Below are 23,477 nucleotides of genomic sequence, written 5' to 3'. Positions count from 1 at the left end.
GCAAGTTCTGTTCGATATTATCAAATTCTTTCAAGAAGATTTCACACTCTTGCTCATATATGAGATAATGTTGATTTGATATCATTTTTTTCCTGCGCGAGGTAAACAAAAAAACTTTCGGTTATGTAGAAGATCATTGCACAAGTGAAAAAAGAAGCATTCTAATAAAATATATAATGTGAAAAAAAATCTAAGAGACATAACGAAAATACAAAAAAACAAACAAAAAAAAATTATTTATATATAACCACACGTTTTTTTTTAGGTGCAATCCATTTTCGCACTGGCAACAGCACTTTCATTTCAAATAACTCGTATACACAAGTGTAATAATAGAAAAAATCAAGAATTAAAGGCAATTTTTAAATTACGTGGTAACTAGAACAAAGGGAATCTAGTGAAATGCAATATACATACAAATATATTTTGCCTTTACTTTTCTATTTTCCCTCATATAATTAACAATGGTATACGACAAAACAATTTACGATACAAGAGGATTGATATCTTTACGGTCTCAAGTATATTAATTAAATGGTTCAGGTTTTTATCAATATTTAATTAATAATTAAATTAGATTGTTTAAATAATTAATCAATTAGATAATTAGTATTTAACAGTGGGAGATTATAACGTATCAATATAGTCATTCGGTCGCGATTTGATTTCGTCAAAGCTTATTACGTACTTCAGTACGCTATTAAATCTTAATTTTGTATTCGTCATTCATTGATATCATTAATAATATCACTGGCATATCACTGCGTGAAGCAATGCGGTGGATGAAGAATGTCTTTACATTTTATGCATAATTTAACATATGCGCTCTTAAATCGAATCAATTGAAATTTTGCATTGATTAAAACGTAACAGATATTTAAAATTACTTAAAAAGTAATAGGAATTTCATTGAAAATCAGTGAATATTTCTCTTGTTCGAATATTTACACCTTGCTGTTCCATAATACATTATACTGGCTTGTAAAAGAGTGAGATATTTCACTGTCAAAATACGTGCAACAGCACGTATCAATAAAATGTAAGTTTTAAATCTTTCTAAATTTTTAATTGGCATTTCTTGACTCTCTGAAACTCGTATTCAAGTTTAGAACTATGTATTACACGTTTTTACTTTAAAGTTGCTCGCGCAATCAGTTTTCAGTAGTCTAATATCACTAATTGAAACAATCCGCTGCTGGTTCTCTCCAATGAGATCTCATTAAGCGCAGTGCTATACTTATAACTACTGCTATACTTGTAACTCCTCTTCATTGCATTCTCAGTGATAAGATACTCATTCTTTTTAAAAACAGATTTGCACTTTAATGCTATTAAAAGTTTAATTCGAATTTAAGAATGCAGTTTTTGCACACTATTTTTAAATTCGCGCACTATTTCTTCGAATGCAAATCTATTCTGCAAGAAAAACAATTCAAAATATTTGAAATCATTTTGATAATCATTAATTTCTCGTAATTCTAATCTTGAAACGATACCTTGCTTTCAATTTACAAATATTTACACTTTGCCGTTATATTTTCTTTGCGCGTTATGTTTTTACTGATTGCAAATTGTAAAAAAGGGTAAGATATTTTATTGTAAAAATACGCGCGGTATAGCATCTCGATCATATTATTTCAATATCGTTATTTATCTATAAAAAAAAGTATGCGCGATAACGTATCAAAGATTTGAGAAAAAGTTGTTTCTCTTTCTCCGAAAGTCTGCGTGATTCTATCTCAATAAACAACGTATCGCGAGAACCGTGGATATGTTTGTGTGCGAAATCTTTTGCAAAAATCTAAATATCGCATTTGGATTAATTAAATTGGAATTATCAAATATACATTGTGATAAATATTATCTAAATGGGATGTGGGTTATCATAACACCGTCTTGTCCATTTTCTGCTCAACGCTTTGTTTCTATACAAATGAATTTAACTTCATTTATTAAATGGAAAATACACGTCCATTTCACATGCACAGCATCGTGGTAGGTTGTTAGAATAATAATGTTAAGAGATACGACAAACGTTCGGGGATTAATTTGCGATAAGTTAATGAAACATCACGGATGGCCTGCGCAGATTATATTTGTTAACGTTGGCTGTGATTTCGTTTTCACATTCGCTTTCATACGATGTAATAGTAAAACAGTAGCTTACAGCACGCGCAAGAGAGGCGACGCAAGCCGGAATCGGCTAGTTGAAACCAGTTACACGTACGATATTTCTTCAGAGCCTTTCAATATACTGGGTAACGCTGAAGCTATCCTTTCCGCGACTTTTGACATTAATGGACTCCTATTCCCCCGATAATTACACACGGGTATTGAATACGGCACATATTATACAGCACATATGTATATGTGTTTGTGTGTGTGTGTGTGTGTGTGTGTGTGTGTGTGTATATGTCAAAAGCTCTTTGACGAAATTGATTGCAGCGCGGATTATCGAATACGAGAGTATTTCTCGCGCATCGCACAGGAACACATATTATAATAAATTGCTGACATATCGCGCAACAGGCTCGTCAATTAAACTTGCAACTGAGCCACGGCTGCTCTCAGTGTATCCTCGAAATGCACATTTATAATATACCGTAATTTATGCCGCCGATCGTATTCCGAACAAAGAAGGAGCACGGCAACGCAAGTTGGAGCTACGGTTTTGAGTATTCGTCAACGGGCGAGTATCGGCCGAGTTCTCAACCTAGGAACTTGGGTGTTTCTCAAACGCTCTTCCAGCACGTAGGAGGTCCTTTATAAAAAATTGAAATTGCTGGTACTTGGAATTGCTTCTGATGATTTCTCAGACGACGCGGGTCTCGAGATATCTTCGCACATTAATATTAATGTACTAATATTAATATATTTATATTAATATTAATGTGCGGCGGCGCTGACAGCTCTCTTGCTGTCAGACCCGCCCACGATCGCGCACTTCGGAAAATGCTCCCCGGATGTGGGGCTCGTCCGTTCGATCGGAAGTACATCCATCAATGATGTCCGCGCTCGTTTCTTCCGACAACTTTAAAAATGAATCATTATTCCCCCACCGATTGTTTGGCCGTCCCCCACTCGGCCAAACATCGGGTGGCCACTGTCGTGGAATGCATTTACCTTCGAAGAGACAGTGCCTGCTGCCTTCGCGAGACAGAAGCAGGCAGGTGCGCGTGGTGAGGTCCAGCGGACGTTCGGCGACGGTAATTCATTAATTCGCCTATCGGCGATCGTCCGCGCGGACGGGCAAAAAGTGTATCATGCAGCTCGCGTCTCGCGCGCGCGGAGACTGGTTGTTTTGCGACGTTTAGAAGGCTGAACGCCCGTACTCGTGACGGACGTCAGGCTTTGAGCTCTCCGTTTTAAGGTAATAGAATATGTAGATACGGATACGGACAAGGATACGCGCGCGGAAAACGTTCTCTCGCTCGCGGGCCGCGATAAAAGCGCGGATCGTAAACGTCACCGCCGCAAGTCCGTCCCTTCCGAAACGCGAGTGCTCGCGATACGCCGAAAGGAAAGAAAAAGAAAAAAACACAAAATAACTAACAAACAAGTACGACGTATCTGCCGATAGTCATCGGTGTTATCGGCTGCAAAATAGACGAAGTATGTATTTTGTACGTAAATATATCGAAATGCAATTGTGTAATTGTAAAGTAATTTAAGTCTCTTGGAAAAATTGACCTCCAGGAAAAAGACAGTCTGTTATGTTTTTAATAATTCTTACGAGAGCTATTATTATTAATGCTTTCGCAACAAATAAAATATCTTTAAACGATACGAGCAGTAGTTTCAGTTGTAAAAGCGAAGATTAACGATAAAGGCATGATAAAGAGCTTAATAAGTTTCATTTTTACCTCATTACACGTCATTTGAAGAATTAGCTCGTATTGTATCGGATTTAATTTTTCGAAGATGGTTGGGTCATATAATTTAAACCTAGTTGTAGTTTGTCGGATTTTAATGATAATTTTTTTTGTAATTCAAGTGTTTTATTAATTATAATATATTAAAATATTGTAATGTTAATATATTATATATGAATATTATAATTATAATATAATAGTAAGATTATTATATATTAAATTAGATTATTACAATTAAAATACTATTGTATTGTAATAAGTTTAATGGTGTGTTAAACTTAAATTTATTTTCATTAGAAATTAAACTATCAAAATATAAGAAGATTAATTAAAAATCTTCTAATTATTAATTATATGATTGGATAATATTAAACAAATTAAATAATTAATATTAGAATTATTACAATTGGTCAAATAGATTTTAATAAAATAAAGAAGAATTAATAATAAGATTATAATAAATGATGCAAAATAAGATAATTCAATCATAATATAAATTAAAAATTTAATAATAAATTATGGTAGATTTTATGAAATAAAATTATTTCAAATAAATAATAAATGAATAATAAATTATTTTAAATGAATAATAATATAAAAATATAAATAATACACGCAATTTGAAATTGTCATTTTTAAATCCGAAAATCTACACTTAGATTTCAATTATATTACAACACCATCAATATTTTAAAAATTATCGAGTTACAGAATTAAATATTGTAATATATGATTAAATTATACAACCTATATAAATTATAATAATTATATATAACAATTTTATAATATTGTATAATTATTGGTATTACTTGGCAATGAGATACAATATCTTTATTTGAATGTATAATACAGAACCGCTGTTCCACAATTCAAGTCGAGTATTCTCACCTCTTGATATTTAAAATTCATTACGGCATCGCATTTAGAATCTATACAAAATCGCGTGACGACTCGATCGTTACGCGAGAGATTCCCCATTTCGCGAATTAAAAAGGTAATATAAATAGACAAAAAAAGGAAAAGCCGTGGAAATAATAGCTGATGCCGTTGTCTCATTCGTTCGCCGCGCGTTCTAAAGGCGCAGTACATAAACCTCCTCGACACGTCCTCGAGATTAACTTGGAAACCATTCGGTTCACTGGGAAAACTTTCTCGAGTCACCTCCCGCGGAGCGGTAATGATCAGAATATCAAGACACGCTCCATTAATTTATTAACATTGTCTGAGTTCCTCGTAAACCTCGTTCTCGCGGAGACAATACCTGTCGCGCATAAATCGCGAGGATGCCGGATAAACTTCGCTGAAAGACTTTCGCAATAGACGGCGGCGGGCGCGGTGCGTTTAATGCGACATCAGGATGGGTGTATCGTAAAAGCGAATACGCGCCGGCAGTTACTCCCTTTGCGCATTTCACCGTCACTCGGCGTGGCTAAAACAGTATCTCGTGACGCAATGGGATAAACTGCACAATTGTTTCGAGCGTAGCGATCCGGCACAATTGGAAGATTACTTTATCTAGTTCGGCGTTCCGATTTTCTTTTCAGCGGGGAGCGCCCGCTCGCTTTCGCGCGCCGCGGCGGTTTTCCGGTTTCCGGTACCGTCGCGTCGTTCGGGAAATCAATATAACCACGTGCCACACGTAGAAGTTAACCGCGTGCTTGCGAGAGGTCAGCACGCGGTCTTTGGGGGCGAAGGGCCGCCGGAATTTCTCCTGGAGCATCTTTCAGACGCTTTACAATTATCTGCTTATTAAACACAACATTTTACAGATGTTCTTTTTTTCCTTTTCTCTTTTTATTTTTGCGAAAAGCGCGGGCGGCTTCGCGAAAACAGGGCGGAGGAAGAGCGAGAATCGCTAGTTGCTTCACGTAAAACGTATGCTCCAATTACCCGACGGCTCTGCGAAACAGATTTATTGTGCGTTCGGTATTTGCAAAGACGCTCTTCTTTTTACGATAACGCTCTTGCGCAAGTCCACGCGGTAATCGTTTTTGCACACACGCGCGCTTACACCGATAATACGTAATGATTTCGCGTTGCTCTCGCAAATTAAAATGTCGAGAACGGACCGATGAGACTCTCTCTCCCGTACAAAGCGATTGTCCGATTCGCAGGCAGTTTTATCATTCCGCGCGTGGTATCGCCGCGCGCGACGGAACGCGCATTGCAGTCGCTTCGCAGTCAGCCGGCTTCCTTTTTTGGTTCCTCAATAATTATTACGCTCTGATAATCCTGTTTCTAATGCGCCGCACTTTTTGCGCTATTTGCCGCCGGGCCGCTAACTTCCAGCACCTGCAACATCGTCGTTATATGCATGCGTTGTTTATATACCGCCACGGATAGCTCCGGTGGAGAAGTCGTTTCCGAGGGCAGTTTCTCTCTCTCTCTTTCTCTTTTTCCTTCTCTCTCCGGTGCTTTTTATGGGGAAAAGCTTTCTGTAGCCGCCTTCGCGCGGCGAACTGATCCCGTTTCTTTATGTAATGCCCGCCCGAGTCCGACGCGCGCGACTGGCATCATTTTTCATTCGCGCGATGTTCCCAGGAAACTTGAAACATAAAGCGCCAGGTTGAACTTTCGATCGGCCGCCGCGGCGGCGATTCCCGGCGAGTGGTATAAATTCCGAATATGATTGCAGCTTACGGGACGTAAAAGACGACAGCATGCGGCTGTGCTGCTCGAGGAAGGACGAGGCTGACCCGCTGTCAGGTCTGGAGAATGGTACGAATAATATTAAAACGTTGACGCGTAATCGTAAAATGGAAATGCAAAGGATCTCTCTTTGCATCGGAAGAATAATCCGGAACGTAAACTGAGAACGATTTCACGTTCCATAAAAATGCGCTACAATAAGATGCGTATGAGAAAAAGTATTAGAAATGTCTTACATATCTTCCAATTTACAATGGTCAAAAGAATCGAGACGAAATGATAAAAAGATATTTAATACATATATGCATGTGTACATTAGGTGAGGACAAAAATTTAATATAACTTATTTTCCATAACTATTGTGGCCGTTCTTTTTATTGCATATATATAAAAAGGCAACACTATCAACCATTGTTTGGAAAAGGAGTTGGCTAAATTCGTGTAAGTTATGGTACTTTTAAATAAAAGTAAAACTTAAATACATAAAATATTTTAAGTTCAGTCTAAGCATTTATATATTTAACTTAATTACAAAGGTATTTCACTTAAATACACAAAGGCTTGAACTGAAGAAATTTAATCGAGTTGAAAAATTTTATACTTAAAAAAAATTTATTTTACAATAATAATTAATAAATTATTTTAAAAAATCAAGGACGAGCGTAATAAGGATGTAAATAATATTTCACCTTGTATGTAACATTTATTCACATAATGGTCGCGAAGCTAGTTTCAACCTGACTCGATCTTTTTCAATCTATTCAATCCCCTATTACAATTGCAAAACAGATTTTTCCAGTTTCCGCGCCTACATTTTACATATTAGTGCAAATACGATACCATTTTATAACGATTCAACAATTTCACATCTCCACTTATAATTGAGAGTTATAATTCTTTTAAACGCTATCCTAACCGTTGCAATACGTTAATTACATGCATTTAGATCGTCAGTGTAGTTTGTTTTACATATGCAAATCTATGATTAACTTTTCTTTGTCAGTGTACGTAAAACAATGATGTATCAATTTCAAAAAGAAACAAATATTCGAAATAGTGTAAAAAAAACGTTTATGATGTATTTGGAAAGAGCGCTGTGTTAATTTTGATCTGTGTAAGATGGTTCGTTAAATTTAAACGAGATGATCCAACCTCAAAGATAAATCACGCTCTGAACGGTCTTCTGATATTGACGATGGCAACGTAATCAATTTATTGCCGATCCGCAATTCAGTGGATGCAAACTAGCAAATTTCAACAGAAGAAGTTATTGATAAATTAAATGTCGATAGATCGAGATTTGTTCGGCATTAAAAAAAAAAATGTTATTTACATCCACTGAAAACCCATCAAAACTTGCACTCACCTAATAGCTTACTATATTTTGCAAAATACATTTCCAAAGTTACTTTTTTCTATGTGACAATCAGAAAATTATTTTATACAGAATTAATTAATATTTTCTCGCGAGTCAAATCGAAAATCTTGGTTCTCATTCTTCAAATTTCGAGGGCATTTGCACGAATTAGTGATAGATGTTGCCCGGTTTCTATCTTGCATAACACAGGCAAATTGTACGAAGTCTTGTGCACACAGTCAGCCGTTTGAAGAGGCGATTAAGGTGGGCTTATATTTCCAGCCGGATTATTCTTCCAGTTAGTGTTGTTTAAGTATCACTGCTTAGCAGTGGTATTAAATTACTAAGTATACATGTATATACACACGTACAATAGACGCCAGCTTGTTAAACAGACCTCGGAGATTACGCTGTAATTGCTCACAGACTCTAATTATTCAATATTACATAATTCGCGCTATTTTCTAAACGTTTATAAGTATGTAATTACTTGTAAGAAATGATACAAATTGATAATTGCGTAATTTTCATCATGCGTTTTTAATAAGCTTTATTTGATAAATACACGTATTTTTTAATTGATTTAATGCTATACTTTACTTCAACGTAAACTGATTTGACATGAAGACTTAATGTGACTCTTCCTGTTGTGATCACTTAATAGAGAAGCGCAGATTATACATCTGATTCATTTATTTGTTTTCATAAGTCTCGAGATGAGAAACACACTAGAAAAACTATTTTGTAACGACAATAATTTGGTTAAAATATACCGGACAAAAGTAGTTGGTATAGATAAATATTTTTTTTTTATTTACACATGTATCTCGCGCAAAAGCAATTTTTGTTACATAAAACAGAACGTTTGATTGCTGTTAAAAAGCGCCTTAACTGGAACAGCTTTTACTGAAGGCACTAATTGTTTTTCCTAGTACAGATCCGTTTGATTTAATGTTTTGAAATAGAACATTTATAATTGGTCGTAATGACACAATGTGATTTTTGCATGATGATTTTTTTATTGGGAGATACAGTTGAATCGAATGTTTATTCATTTTTAGGAGCTACGAATGATTCAGCGAGGAATGACATAGAAAAGTTTGGGTTGTACCAGGTGGTGATGTTCGCATTTCTCAGCGTGCCGTTGATACTATCGGCAGGATTCACGCTTTCTTACGTGTTTACTGCGGGCGAGGTGAAATACAGGTACGCGTGTGCGTGCATCTCTGCTAATTTATTTAAACATTCACTTATGCACGCGGAGTCGGGATACATAATTCAAGCCGCGTATTTATAAACGCGGCCCCGTGCTTTAAGCCGTGAGAGAATCGAGCAGGAAGAAAAGCAATTGTTTCAATGCAGATGCTTCGTACCGGAATGCGAGTATCCGGGAAACACGACGTTCGAACCGCCGTGGATCAACGCTTCCGCACCGAAAATCGACGAGGTCATTTCCGGTTGCAAGCGTTACGAGGTGCGGGATGATCGTCCGGACACATGCACGGAAACGTCATTCACCAACGTTACCTGCGACTGCGACGCTTGGGTTTACGATCCGGACGAGCATACGATACTCGACGAGGTAATGCGGCCGGCGCGCGATCGGCGCGTATTTTCTACCAGCCGAGATTTAGCGGTAGATTTATTTTCCTTTTCCTTTTTTCTACGCTTATCTCGACGCAGTGGGGCTTTACCTGCGACGCTAATCGATGGAAGCTCACGTTGGTTGGCACGATACAGAACACCGGTCAGTTCGTCGGCTTGATGTTCGCTGGATACATATCTGACAGGTGAGAGATCAGCGCAATATCCTCCGGGTTTTAATTAATTAACTTCGTACGAAATATTCCGCAACATTCACCGCGGACGACGGTGCCGTCGCCATTTTCATTCTATTTATATCTTCATCCTCTTAAGGAGAAAAAAATTTAATTCTAAATTTATACTCAGCGACAGCTAATTTTATAATTAGCTATTACATAATAAAATTTAGAATTATTTCTGTAATTAAATTAACGATGGCATTGTGACTTATAACAGGTGGCACACTGAGAAAAAATTTGTTGAAAAACTAAAATATTTTGTTCGATACGTTCGTTTCGTAAAGTATCTAAAAGTTTAGTCAGATACAGATCTGAAAATAATTTTGTTGGACCGTCATAATAATTACGTTTAAGCTGATTACTAGACTGTCGAAACTTTTGTAGTATTGCACATCAAAAGCTTGAACGTCCATCATAATTATTTTAATGAAATAAAATTATTTTCAGACCTGTATTTAATTAAATTTTTAGATATCTCAGCAAAATCATTCTTTCCGTGTAAACATTAGATTGATTCGATAATTATTTAGTTGCGCAAGAAAAAGGCATGGTTCATTAATTTCAATCATCAACATCTTTAAGCAACATTTTTAATCAAGAATTAACTAAACCAACTCCATATTTAATTGAACGTTGCGGACTACATATTTTAATTCTTCAACAAATTTTTTTTCTCAGTGTATCCTCGCACATGATAAATTTAATTAAGTTATGCTATTTTTTTCCTTCTAACAATAACTACTAATAATAACTGCCGTACTAGAAGGTGTAAAAATTCATTACAGTTATTTTTACACCCTTCTCTCCTTGCGAGCGCGTTAGACACGCTCGTACGGACAATCAGGTGTATCGCGACGTATTTCTCTCGTTGCGCGTTTCTTTATATTTCTCGGCGGATAAATGGCCGATCTGTTACGAGATTAAATTCTTAATTAAAAGGATATATATATATATATATATATATATATATATATATATGTATAGTTTTACGTAATGCGAAATAATGCGGACGGTCTGCGACAATGTTTCTGCAGCTCGTCGATTTCACGGATTCTCGATATAAGAAAACGTGGCGTATCACGCGATATCCGCGGTGGAACTTCGCATTGCGGCACGGCAGAAATGCGCTTTGCCGGAACAACGGGATCTATATACACATCCGCGTTCATTCTTCTATTTCCAGGTACGGGAGACGAACCCTTTTGACGCTTGCGACGTTTCTGTCTGGAGTCAGTGGCTTGATACATTCCTTCTCCGTGAATTATTGGATGTTTCTCGCATTCGAATTCCTCGATGCCACCATGGCGGCTGGAATTTACAGCGCGGGATTTATTTTAGGTGCGTTAATAACGCAGGACAATAAATATGCCTGGGAGGGAGAGGGCAAAAAATATGTACGAACACCTGTAAGCGTTATGCCGTTCCTGCCCCTATTACGAGTGTTCGCGGGCGGCGGAGCGTATTCTCGACGCAATGCTCTTTACTCGCGTTTGGAATGCAAATACGCGACACGCGCGTAACGCAGATATTTTCGAGTTATTTATTCTGGATTTACCACGTGTTTATTTAGTCGTTTATTAAAATTATAGCTGGAGCTTTATGCGACACGCATTTAGATTTCTATGAAAATATATTCTGTGACAAAACATTCACGGGAAATGTAAAACTAACGAACCGTGCGAAGGATAATGAGCTTTCGCTCGGAAATTCTTCGAGATTATACTCGTGGAAAATGAATAAGCGGAAAAAAAATGTTTAATTTCGCATAATGTCCGTGTACGCGAGGCGGCTCGGAAAGTCGGAGGAGTGCACTTTTTCTGAATCGCTGATTAATTTATCGATAACATACTTATCATTCAGGTTGCTTATCGGAATATCATTATTAACATCTGCGGGCGACTCAATTTATCGATCGCAGACGATCTTAAGAGATACGAGATTGCTTTGAAGTGTAAAACAATTTTATATATCGGGATTTTTAAAGTAATATTAATAATACTATTACATAAAAAAGAGTTAAAGTTTTACTCAGCAGATAACTCTATTTACACTTATTTTCTTTAAAATCTGTTCTTATAAAACAATTGCTTCTTAATTGCTTTTTTATTGCCACTATTGGATTTTTAATTTCAGTTAAAAAACAATTTTTTGGTGCACTAAAAAAATTGTTAACTCGATTAAAATTTTCAATTCGATTAAATTTCTTCATTTCAATTATTTATGCATTTATGTAGAATATGTAGATGTTTATATTAAATATACAAATGCTTAAATTAACGTTCCAGTATTTTATGTATTTGAGTTGACTTAAATTTAAAAAATTTAATCAAGTTGAAAAAGATAGTCAATTTAACAACTTCTTTTTCTCAGTGTGTACGTTCAATTAATAATCTGTTAACATATGTTGGCATAAGCATGCTTGTCGAGTCTAGATGACAAAACTGCACAGTTATCGCTAATGCAGTATACACGTACCCAGTTGACTCGACAAATTTACCTGAACGTGGCTGGTCTTTATCATATCATAAAACGTCATGTCATAAGATGTCACCGATTTTGGATAAGCGTGCTATCTGGGTTTATCTTATTAAAATAAATCTTTATTTTATTAAATATGGCAAAATAAAATTTTATTGCGAGCAAATAAATCAATTAATAAGAGAAATGCGATGACAATATTTTATAAAAACGTATATTTCGTCATCACGATTAAATTTCTTTATAGCCAATAAATATTGAAGAAAACGTCACAAGTAACATTTGCTTGCTAATATTTCGACTTTTTCTCCTCAGTCTATTGATCGCGCGAATACACAGTTTTTTCCTCAATGATCGTTTTTGTATTAGTAATTACCGACATAAATTATTATGTAAGAATATCGCGCGTTACATAAACTGTATATATTAGATTCACGTATCTCCAACGTAATTAACTCGTGCGTAATTCGATAATAATTTACGCACTCGTTCGCTTTCAGGAATGGAGACGGCGGGAGTGAAAAACAGAGTCTTCGGAAGCACCATCATCTGCTGTATGTTCGCCATTGGTGAGATCTTGCTGGGATTGATTGCGAGTTGGCTAAGATCTTGGCGAACGCTTCTCAGAGTAGTGTACGGGCCGGGATTGCTAGCTCTTCTCCTGCCCCTGCTCGTTCCAGAATCAACTAGGTAATCCTTTTTAATCTTAATGAACACTCGCGCGTATCGGTGGAATGTCATTTTCGATCGATTAGCATGATTTCAAATCGGCGAATGTTACCTGCAATTTATTGGATTTATATACTGTGCGTAATCGATTTTCCTTGAATATCTATCGCGAATTTAATTCATGGTGATGTAACTAATTGCATTAAAAGATCAGAGAGATTAATTGGAATCGTTTACTATCTCAATACAACTTTTTACAGTATAAAGCGATCGAACGGAATTCATTAAATAATCTTTATATACAATAGAGATAGAATTCTTTTACATTCCTTTATCTGCGAAATGGCTGCACGTACAACGCATGATATCGTTTTCAAGGTGGTTACTGTCAAAGGATAAACACAATGAAGTGGAGAAAATATACCGTAAGATGGCTCAAATGAACGGCCTGCAAGTAACGGACGAAGCCATCAGTAAGTTCAAGGAAATGAACACAGTTAAGAACGAATCGGTACGTTATTTATCTTTTTTTTTTCTCTCGCAAACGCATATATTGTGACATTGAAAACGTCTTATCTGCCTCTAAAATACAACTATCGTTCGTAACCTTTAGCACACATTCAGCAATCTCTATATACAAGCGCCAATATAAAATAGTTTGCATACGATCCGCGCGTTTACGAGATTGATGCGATTTTTCAGAAAAGCGAGCTGGTGATATCGGACGAGAGGAAACCGATCGTGCAGGTTCTACATAGCTCAGTGATACTCATTCGGCTGCTAGTCTGCTCGTTCTGCTGGCTCACGAACACGTTCGTTTATTACGGACTGTCGTTGAATTCTGTGGCGTTCGCCGGGGATAAGTACATCAATTTCGTGCTCGTCGCGGTGGTCGAGATACCGGCGTATTGCCTCGCCTGGGTGCTGACCGATCACATTGGTCGTAAACCAACGCTCTCCGGCGCGTTCCTGCTGAGCGGGGTGTTCTGCCTCGCAATCCAGTTCGTACCGACAGGTAAAGAGATAAAAAAAAAGGGGGGGAGGGGTTTCTCAGACAAGGATGAATCCTCGTTTCGTGGGTCGCTTATGAAAAGCCGTTGAATCGAGTTTACGCTAGAGAAATTTCTGCGAGGAGAAAATTTCGGGAGTATTTTTTGAAATACAATGCCGACGATGTGCACCTCGCTGTACCGTGTATTCCTTTTCTCATCGAGCTATTTAAGTGCTTATCCCATTCATTTTCGTGTAAGGGAGGATAGACGTAATATGCGAAAAAAAGTAAGAGAAAAAAATATCCTTTTTGAAACAACGCTGCTCCTCTCGTGCCCATTAATGCCACACGTTCCCGCATCATCATGAATGAATGTGTGAATAAGTATATAAATGCTGATGTACCTAGATTTTAGCTTTAGATATACTAAATTTTAATTTTAATAATTAAAACATAGAGAAAAGAAAATATGCATTTTTGTTTATAAGTGCGTTCTTGCACGTGAAACGTTCCTTTGAAAAAAATTAGTATCTTTTTTTTTGAAGCAAATGTATCGTTGAAATTACAAAAGATAAAAAAAATGTTTAAATAAAAATAGAATGGTTTCAAGTCTCTGTAATAATGATAAAAATTTTTATTAAATAAATTAAAAATTTTTAAGTTTTCAATTGTTAAATAAAAAATTCTTTTATCATTATTATAAAGTATACTTGAAAGCATTTGACTTTTATTAAACAATTTTCTCTATCTTTCATAATTTTCAAGATATTCGCTTCGAAAGAAAATAACTGATTTTTATCGAAGGGGCGTTTCACCCTCTTAACGTGCGAGAACGCACTCTTAAGGAGGCAAAAATATACGTCTTACTTTTATCACACTTGTGTTCCCTTGTGAGATTATGTCTTATCGACGTGCGAGAAACGGAGGCGCGCATTTGGGGCTGTTACTTTGAACTGCGAAATCTTTATTTTTTTTATCCTCCTCTCGGCGATCTACGATTTCTGTATTCGCGCGTGTTCTCGTTGGAATCGCGAGGTTTAAGCGCACGGATACGAGTTATAATCGCGCGAAAATATAATGTATAAGCTGCAAATGTGTGATACGCCACGTTGCATATTACGTGTGTAATCCGGATCTGAGGGCAAAAAGCGCGCTGAGACGACGCTACGTGCCGGCGTCGTTCGGCTTAGTCGCGACCGTGTTGTTCACGTAATTATGTCGGTTATAATGGGCCGCTACGCCATGGCGCGCGATCCCGGTGATTTATCGCCGCTCTGTTCCAGGAGCCTGGAGTTACGGGCCTTTACTTTTATACATGTGCGGGAAGCTGTGTATCACCATGGCGTTCGCCACCGTCTACGTCTACACGGCGGAGCTGTTCCCGACGACGCTCAGGCATTCCCTGCTCGGAATTTGCAGCATGACCGGCCGCGTCGGGTCAATCTTATCGCCGCAAACGCCTCTTCTGGTGAGTCAACTGAACACGCGTTGCAATTAAACAGATGCTCTCTCTCGACGCGCGTTTCACGAATTGTGTTTCGATAGCGCTGCGCCGCGCCGCGTCGCGAACATCTTTCAGATTTGCGAATCGATAGATAGTCTTTTATAATTTCAGATTGGATTTAACAATTCAAACTTTTACTCTAAATCAGACTATATATGTTGAGAGTGAGGATTACGAACTAAAGATTAAAATTCAACCAGTCAAATAACCAAAGTCGGGAACGTTGCTTCGTAAAAATAATGTGTTGTCATTAGAGGAAAGGAGGGAGTTGTGGAATACCATTTTGTTTTTTGAATTAAATTCTGATTTTACAGTGCAGTCTCCATGCAGCAAACTTTACATTGAACTTATCTAATATAATTTTTTTCGTCCCTCATATTAATATATTTATTTTTTAGTATACTTATTGTTATAGAAATTTATATTATATTTTACAAACACAAATTTAATAAAAAATTTTCATTATTTTTAAATTGATATCGTTATTGAGAATGTGTTTCGGTATTCATTGCCAATATTAAAAATCTACACTTCACGTTACATATGTAGATTTTTAGAGAGAGAGAGAGAGAGAGAGAGAGAGAGAGAGAGAGAGAGAGTACTGGCAATGAATATCGGATTACAGCCTAAAATATAAAACAAAATATTTTTTAATATTTAAAATATATTATGGAATATGAAAAATAAATGAAACTTATAATTGCATTTATTGTGCGTAACCTTTGATCTGGCAATTACTTGGAGCATTAGATGCACGTATTTATTGAATAAAGATAATAGGTAATTAAAGAAATGCTAAAAATAACGCCTCAATCCGTTACTGTAAAAACATATCGATGTTACCGTTATTATTAAAGACAAAAAAATAATTATCGTTGAAGATTATTATTGTAAAAAAAAATAACGGTAACGTTTTCCAACACTGCAAATAATTTTAATTTATTTCTTTTTGATTAAATTCTAATCTTCAAATTTATCGGCAAGATCGTTGTACAAATTAAATATACATTTCAAACGTTCTGCTAATTATGTGCCTTCATTTACGTTTACAGGCACAAATAATGCCTTCGTTGCCGCTCATCCTGTTCGGATCCATGGGCGTGATCGCGGGCCTCCTGTCTCTGATATTTCCGGAAACTTTAGGGACGAAACTTCCTGACACCGTGTGGGAGGCGGAGAAGATCGGTAAGTCGAACGGGCCTCGCGAAATTCTGGATTTTAAAACGTCGCTGTGCCAGAGCAGCGCAGAACGTTAAGCCACACTAAGTCCTTCTCTTCCCTCTCTCCGTGCCAAGAGAAACGGCGATAGCTTTTAAAAGTTTATTGGCAGCGGTGATCCCGAGATGCGCCCGGTGACGCCAGACAGAGTTAAGGGGGGTGGTCTTCATGATGTCTAAAATACGCGGGGTGCACGATTGACGCAGCGGAGAGGAAGCACCCTGCCGAGGGGCGATTTCGCCGCAACAACGAGCGCGACGCACGCTCGCAGATTTTATCTGTCGGCGATTTGAATAAGCACGGCATATTCCTCCCCGTAACTGTTTACCCTCCTCCGCCGCCGCCACTGCCGTCACCACCGCGCCCGTCGTCATTTGTCTTACTCTCCCGCGTTTATCCGCGTGCGCGCGTGGAAGAAAAGGATTATAATATCTTCCGGCAAAGTCCCAGTATTCCCACGGTATCTCGAAATCTTCCGAAATCTCCCCGACGTGCATGCGCGTGCAATTCGTGAGGCGTTAAATGAAAATATATCGGATCTCCGCTGGTCCGTCGCATTTGTACGATATTTGTATATTTTCTTCACGCGTTACCTTTCGCTTCGCGAGTCACGATACTCGCGCGGCGCATTTTTAAAAAGCGAAACAGAATTTCAATCCATTAAATTTACTTCGCGGAAATCGTAGTACGTAAAATTAGAATTCCTCAAATAAGAATTAGGGCTCTGAATAATGTCATAGACATAAGGATTTTAATCGAGTGGGGAGGGGGGGAAGCGCAAAAATTATCAAACTTATATTATCAGACTTATATTAAAGCCAGTTTTTCGGCGAACTTTCTTAATACTTCTTTTTTATCGCGAGCACAATTTTTCTGTATATTTATGTATACGTAATCCATTGAAGCGATTTTCTAACATTGTTGACCACAATCAGGTTTTCATCATTTGCAATGCACTATTTAAGTGCTCGTACACAGTTGGGCTAAAGAAATATGTATAAAGAGCATATTTCATTGTTAGAAATAAGTTTCAAATTCTTTTAACACTTCTACTAATTGTAATACTTTAAGTTTTTCTTTTTTTTATTAATTTTTTTTTTAGGGAATAATGCATGAATCAGGCACTGGTCAATAAATGTTTGTTGTAAAATAATTTTCATAATTTAATTTTTTTCATTAATTAATATTAGAATAACACCGCGATTTGTATTGTATATATTGTAATTAAAATCGAGAAAACGCTAATATATAGCCACAGCAAGATTTTAGTGTAAAGATAATGTTTCTTTGTATGATTTTAAATATATTTTCTAATTTCTTTGAACAATGTATCTTTACTTTAGGTTTTTCAAACACAGCCCTTTGAAATTGAATCAGAAAAATAATATCACAGAATGAAATTAGAAATCAATTTAATATTAGGTATTTAATTACGTATATACAGCCATTGACAAAATTATTAGGCACCCTTGCTTCTACTAAACTTTTTATAACTAAATTGCGTAAGCTAAAAAAATAAGTTATAAAAAACAATGGTGGACCAAGCAAACATTAGTTTATGTGGTTATTTAAGAAATAAATGATATTTATAAAGATAGTGTTATGTATTTCTTTATAAATTGAAAAAATTGTTAAATAAATAGGGTGCCTAATAATTTTGTCAATGGCTGTATATTTAAATACGTAAATGTTTGAACTGAAGAAATTCAATCAAGTTGAAAAATTTAGTCAAGTAATTGATACCTCGCTAACTACTTATTTCATACATACAATGTCTAAAACTTATATATGGGGCACATGTTGTCACGAGTCGGCTGCAGAAGCCGATAATTAAACTATAATTTTTTAATTTATTTTCGTTTTTCGTACCAAATTATAGTTAGCAAAGTATGTTTTTGTCACTACTTTAATTGTGTAGAAGGATTTTGAGATCTGTTAAACCAATTAAGAGATATGAGTATCCAAAAATTAGCACGTATAGAGACCGATCCAGCATCACCTTAAGACAGTGGTTCTTAATCGGGGGTGTGGGAAAGCATTTCTGGGGGTGCGAGAGACGTTTCTACGAGGGAGTAATCACTAGCTAAAATGTTGTCCCACAGTTTACATGATTTAATTTTATTTTATATGATTTCATCTGATTGTGCAAATGATTTCATCTAATTATACATAATAATTTTTTGTGATTGCATATGTAATTATCAGATTTCTTGTGATTAAAAATGATTTTAATGGATTAGAAACACCATTATTTGCTAATTTCTTTCAAATTAAATTAATTTGAGAGTTAACCATTCAGAAAATAGATATATTCAAAACTTTATTGGGATTCATTATGAATGATAAAAGATTTTTCTAATAAAAAGGTCATAAAAAATTTTTGATAACCTTTTTTTTAAAGATAACATGAAAACTTGATTACAAAAGCCAAAAGCTTGTACTGATTTCATCAAATTTTATAATACATGATTTCATTATAAATTTCATGATGATTACACATGATTTCGAATAACACAAATCCAAAATGATTTCTTCTGATTTACATATGATTTCTGGTGATTTTATTATAATTTCTAATAATTTCATCTGACTTTATGATTACATTTAATTACAAAATGATTATATGAGGATTCCGTAAAAATTTCATGATTTCGGAAACACTGTCCCACGATTACATTTAAGTGATCATCCCTTCGCGTTTTTAGATTATTCTTAATAGTAACAACCGTCTAACCGTTTGTAAAAAATTAATAAATTATTGTTTGTTAGAGTTGCGTTGACACAAGTTGCATTTCACTCATAATTGTAGCCACTAATTTTGAATTTCAAATAGTTTTATGTTTACATGTAAATGTTTTTTTACATAATGTGCATATATGTATATTTTTGTATTTTTTCAATAAATAATTTGTCTTGCAATAAATTTATTTTTATGTCCTAAAAAAACTCATTTTTCAAGAAGGGGCGAGAATGTAGTTTCCGATTGAAAAGGATGCGGGTCACTAATAAGATTAAGAACCACTGCCTTAAGAGAACATTTTGAAAGGCCGACATGTATAAACAATATTAGCATTTTTGTACACGCTTATTTATGATTTTAATATTAGAATATTAAAATGCAAAGTAAAAATGTACAAATATAAAACACTCTATACACATAGGGTTATTTATGCTACTAAGACTCAAAGCTGTTTTTCGAAACACCTTGGATAAAAAACATGCGTGAATTGAGATTGGTAATGTACCCGGCCTGTTCCTTACATGTTAAACCTTTTTTTTTACGAAGGAGATCTGTTCAATCCTCAGCTCTTGTTAGAGCGTGGAACATAGCACCTTCGTATATTCCTGTACGCTTTTTTTTACAATTTACACAGATATATGGAACCTACAGTTTAAACACGTTTCCGAACGGTCTAATTTAGAGGGGATTCTCGTGACAAGATAGTCTCGATAGTTTGCTTTCCGAGAGATATCGATCAAATAAAATCAAGTGTTTCTGATCAATCGGATTTGAACCTGAGTCGGAGAGCAAACGCACAACTCTCTGCATCACGATCGCTACTTAGAGAGAGGATAGAGACTATTTGATCAGGTGTTCGGGTTCAAGTGTTTGCAGTATTTTAAAGAAAATAAATGCTCTGGGTCACCCTCGTGTCGAACCGTATGTACAGAATGTTAATGACTGCCAATGTCCTAAATCTTACTTGAGGAAATCTACGTAGGTTTAATACGATAAGGATGTTTGAAGAGAAATGCAAATGTCACCGTTCTACACCGGGATTTGCTTCGCATGGCGATGCGCGAACGATTTGCTCGCACGTGTGCCGTCATCGCGAGCACCTGTCAGCGCAAAACATTCGCGAAACACCGAATATCTACCGTGTACACTATATAGCATAGTTTGACCATTCAGTATATGACACGAGCTTTATTTTTACCCTGAGCTCTTGGTATTTTTATCATGTAATTCACAGGCGTGACGTCAATCATGTACATTCGTTGTTGATTCGCCGGCAATTTAGTTTTAATTATTCCGACGAGGTATGCATGCGCGCATGTTACGCGTGTCTTACGTTCATTCGTTTTTTAGTTTTACTACGATCTCTTATACGCACATACGTAAACAATGGCGTACCTAATGAGAGTGTAAATAAGTATTACAAATTAGAGCAGGAGTTTCTTTATAACTGGAACTTTTGTTTCTTTTTTTTACCGACAAAAAAGAGAGTTAATAATAATCATTCTCGAGACATTAGGTACACTGTGGTATTGCGAAGTATTAAATATTAATATATGTAACGGATTTTCTAAGAACGTTGTACTGATGCATGATGTTTACCGCGAGCGTGAGAAATAATGTATTGTATCTTATTGTATAAAACTTGAATGTGTTGTTAGAGAGAATGAATTACGTGAAATGTATAAATGTGAAAGACGCAAATAGATTATTCTTTATATGAACGTGCAGCAATTTTATTCCCATGCCTAGATCATCTTTAGATCCTACATTTTTTTATGCAGCTCTTATGATTATTTTACTTTTCAAGGACACAGTTTCAAATCGTCGTAATCAGGTAATTTGTTTTATATTCGGTGAGTTCGATATTTTTGTATTAAAAAACGGATTTTTGCAATTTTTTATTTTTTTATTTTTTTAAACTGTATGCACAATTGAATAAGCAGAGAAACCTGTCTTTTCTGTTCTCTTTCTTTTTTCCTACATTACATACAAAGATGTTTGAGTAAAATTATTGCGCAATTTATTTGATAAATGGACATTAAATGTTCTGATTTTTCTAAAATTAGTAAATAATGCGTTACTTGTAACGACCATTATTTTCTTCTGTCTGCAATGATAACATCGTTATATTTTTATAATAATAATGAATTCAGCCTATTCTTATCGTTACTTTAACTCTCTTTATACCTGTTCAACAGATTCGTGCATCTTTTCTGCAGGTAGGTGCGCAAATACATTTAAAAACAATGACAATTTTTTTATAAAATTTGAGTTTGTGAACAATCTACATTTTTATAAAGATAAACATATAAAGAATTAGAAGAATTATTATTAAGGGAGTTTAATATATAAAGAAAATTTTGCAATATTAAGGCTAATGTAAAGTTGTACAAATTTTAATATTATTTTTTACATTTAATAATGATTATTAAATAATGTAATGTAATAAGGACCTCACACAATCAATAATACTATCAGTAACAAATACTGAGAATATTATTGATTGTGCGTAATTAATATTGATCGATATAAAATATCGATGTTCAAAATTTCTATAGGAACTTTACACGCGATCAATAATACTGTCAATATAACAAATATTGATAATATAATTGATGAATTAATGCAGAATATTGACGGTGATTTAAATTTTTTGATTTTCGAGTATCAATATCGCTGTATGGAGATATTGACAGTGGTAACGATTGTATAAAAAACAACATCAATTCATCAATAACCACACACGATTAATAATATTGTCAAAATTGTTAGTCGAAAAGTTTGCGGTTTAAATTGCAATGCGTTCTAGCGTTAAAAAAAACCCGCTTTTTAATCAATCAACTAATTTTAACTTTTTAATCAATTAAATAAAATTATAAAACTTGCATATCAAGAGCTTGTGCCAGCTCTTAGAGACAATCTTCCATATTTATTCATTTCAATTTAATTAAATCGTTCAGAGCCTATTGTTACTATTATTATAATAATATTGTCAATATTTGAGAGTATTAACCGTGTAATGTTTCTATAATAGATAATGTATACATAAAATTGAGCTAAAGTATTGTCATAATAATACTAATTGACGTATTATAGAGATTTTATACGGTCGACAATACTGTTAGCACAAACAAATAGTTATTATTGATCATGTATAGTTAATATTGATGGATTAATGTAGAATATATTGACAGTGATATTGACAAAATTTCTTGATGCTCGAGCATTGCTGAGTGATAGGGATGTTGACACTGACTATGCAAAGAGGATGCATCAGTATTTTTAGCATCGTATTTCCACAATTATGGATAATATAATTGTAGAAATTACAGAAAAAAATAGTATCAAATCAATAATTAATTGGTCCATATACAGCAAGAATATAAAATCTTAAAAAAATTTGATAATCTTAAATAGACTTAATAAACAAAATTTTTTCAGTTAGCAAATTATGTCTGTTTAAGATTACAAATTCCTCCAACATTTTATATTCTTGCTTATGTATGAAATAATGAATTACTCATTCGATATTAATTTTTTTTCTATGTAGATTTTATAAAAAATATTAATACGTACTGTTAATATTATTAGTTCAATATTACTAATCAGTATTATTTGATCATGTATTTGATCATGTATTTGATCATGTATTTGATCATGTAAAGTCCCTATCTCGAACATCAATGCGCTGTAACAGAGATATTGACAGTAATACTGATCGTTTGAAGAGGACGTGTCACTATTCCCGTCAGTAGAAACTCTGCAATCGGAGTCTGGCCATAAGACAGTTTTGATTGGTTTACCAACTTTCAAGAGAGAGAAAGAAAAAAAGAGACAATGGGATATGGACAAATAGATAAGAAAAAGATAGAAGGGAAAGAGAATAAGAAAGAACTAGTGACAGTATAGCCCTTTCTTGTCCATATCCCATCTTGTTCTCTTTGTACGTAACCAGGTTCTGATTGCAAAGTCTCTATCTGTTTGCAGTATAGTTTCACGATCACGGATGACGTAATCGCAGAAATAACCTTGAGTTGTAAAAACATTAATGCATACTGCATTCAATATTACTGATATCTAATATCTTACTTTTTAGCATTGCAGAAAGGAAACGAAAATATAACGAATCGTTACTTTCTAAGTAACTGGTAATTATAACGCAAACACTATAAAGTA

The 23,477-nt window shown here is 35.2% G+C and overlaps 2 protein-coding genes across 6 annotated transcripts in view; one reads left to right on the top strand and one right to left on the bottom strand.

Annotated features, from left to right (window-relative positions):
• LOC105200894 (solute carrier family 22 member 21) overlaps positions 1–21,022 on the top strand; it is a 28,474-nt gene extending 7,452 nt beyond the window's left edge. The window contains exons 1-11 of one of the 3 annotated variants that reach the window (XM_026130280.2): positions 607–3,370; positions 6,508–6,590; positions 8,940–9,084; positions 9,241–9,460; positions 9,562–9,668; positions 10,885–11,039; positions 12,680–12,869; positions 13,227–13,359; positions 13,551–13,863; positions 15,123–15,307; positions 16,396–16,614. In XM_026130280.2, the coding sequence (XP_025986065.1) occupies positions 6,533–6,590; positions 8,940–9,084; positions 9,241–9,460; positions 9,562–9,668; positions 10,885–11,039; positions 12,680–12,869; positions 13,227–13,359; positions 13,551–13,863; positions 15,123–15,307; positions 16,396–16,599 (1,710 nt within the window). In that variant the 5' untranslated portion in view covers positions 607–3,370; positions 6,508–6,532 and the 3' untranslated portion in view covers positions 16,600–16,614. Of the gene's footprint in view, positions 1–606; positions 3,613–6,507; positions 6,591–8,939; positions 9,085–9,240; positions 9,461–9,561; positions 9,669–10,884; positions 11,040–12,679; positions 12,870–13,226; positions 13,360–13,550; positions 13,864–15,122; positions 15,308–16,395 lie in introns of those variants that run through there. The other 2 variants (XM_026130279.2, XM_026130278.2) reach the window with 2 other exon arrangements.
• The window catches only part of LOC105200895, a 119,011-nt gene that overhangs the window by 16,108 nt on the left and 79,426 nt on the right, over positions 1–23,477 (bottom strand). The window lies entirely within an intron of this gene.

This window comes from Solenopsis invicta, chromosome 8 (assembly GCF_016802725.1).
Source record: "Solenopsis invicta isolate M01_SB chromosome 8, UNIL_Sinv_3.0, whole genome shotgun sequence".
NCBI classification, from domain to species: Eukaryota; Metazoa; Arthropoda; class Insecta; order Hymenoptera; family Formicidae; genus Solenopsis; species Solenopsis invicta.
Note: the sequence above shows the minus strand (reverse complement) of the source record. Positions and strands in the feature narration are given on the sequence as shown.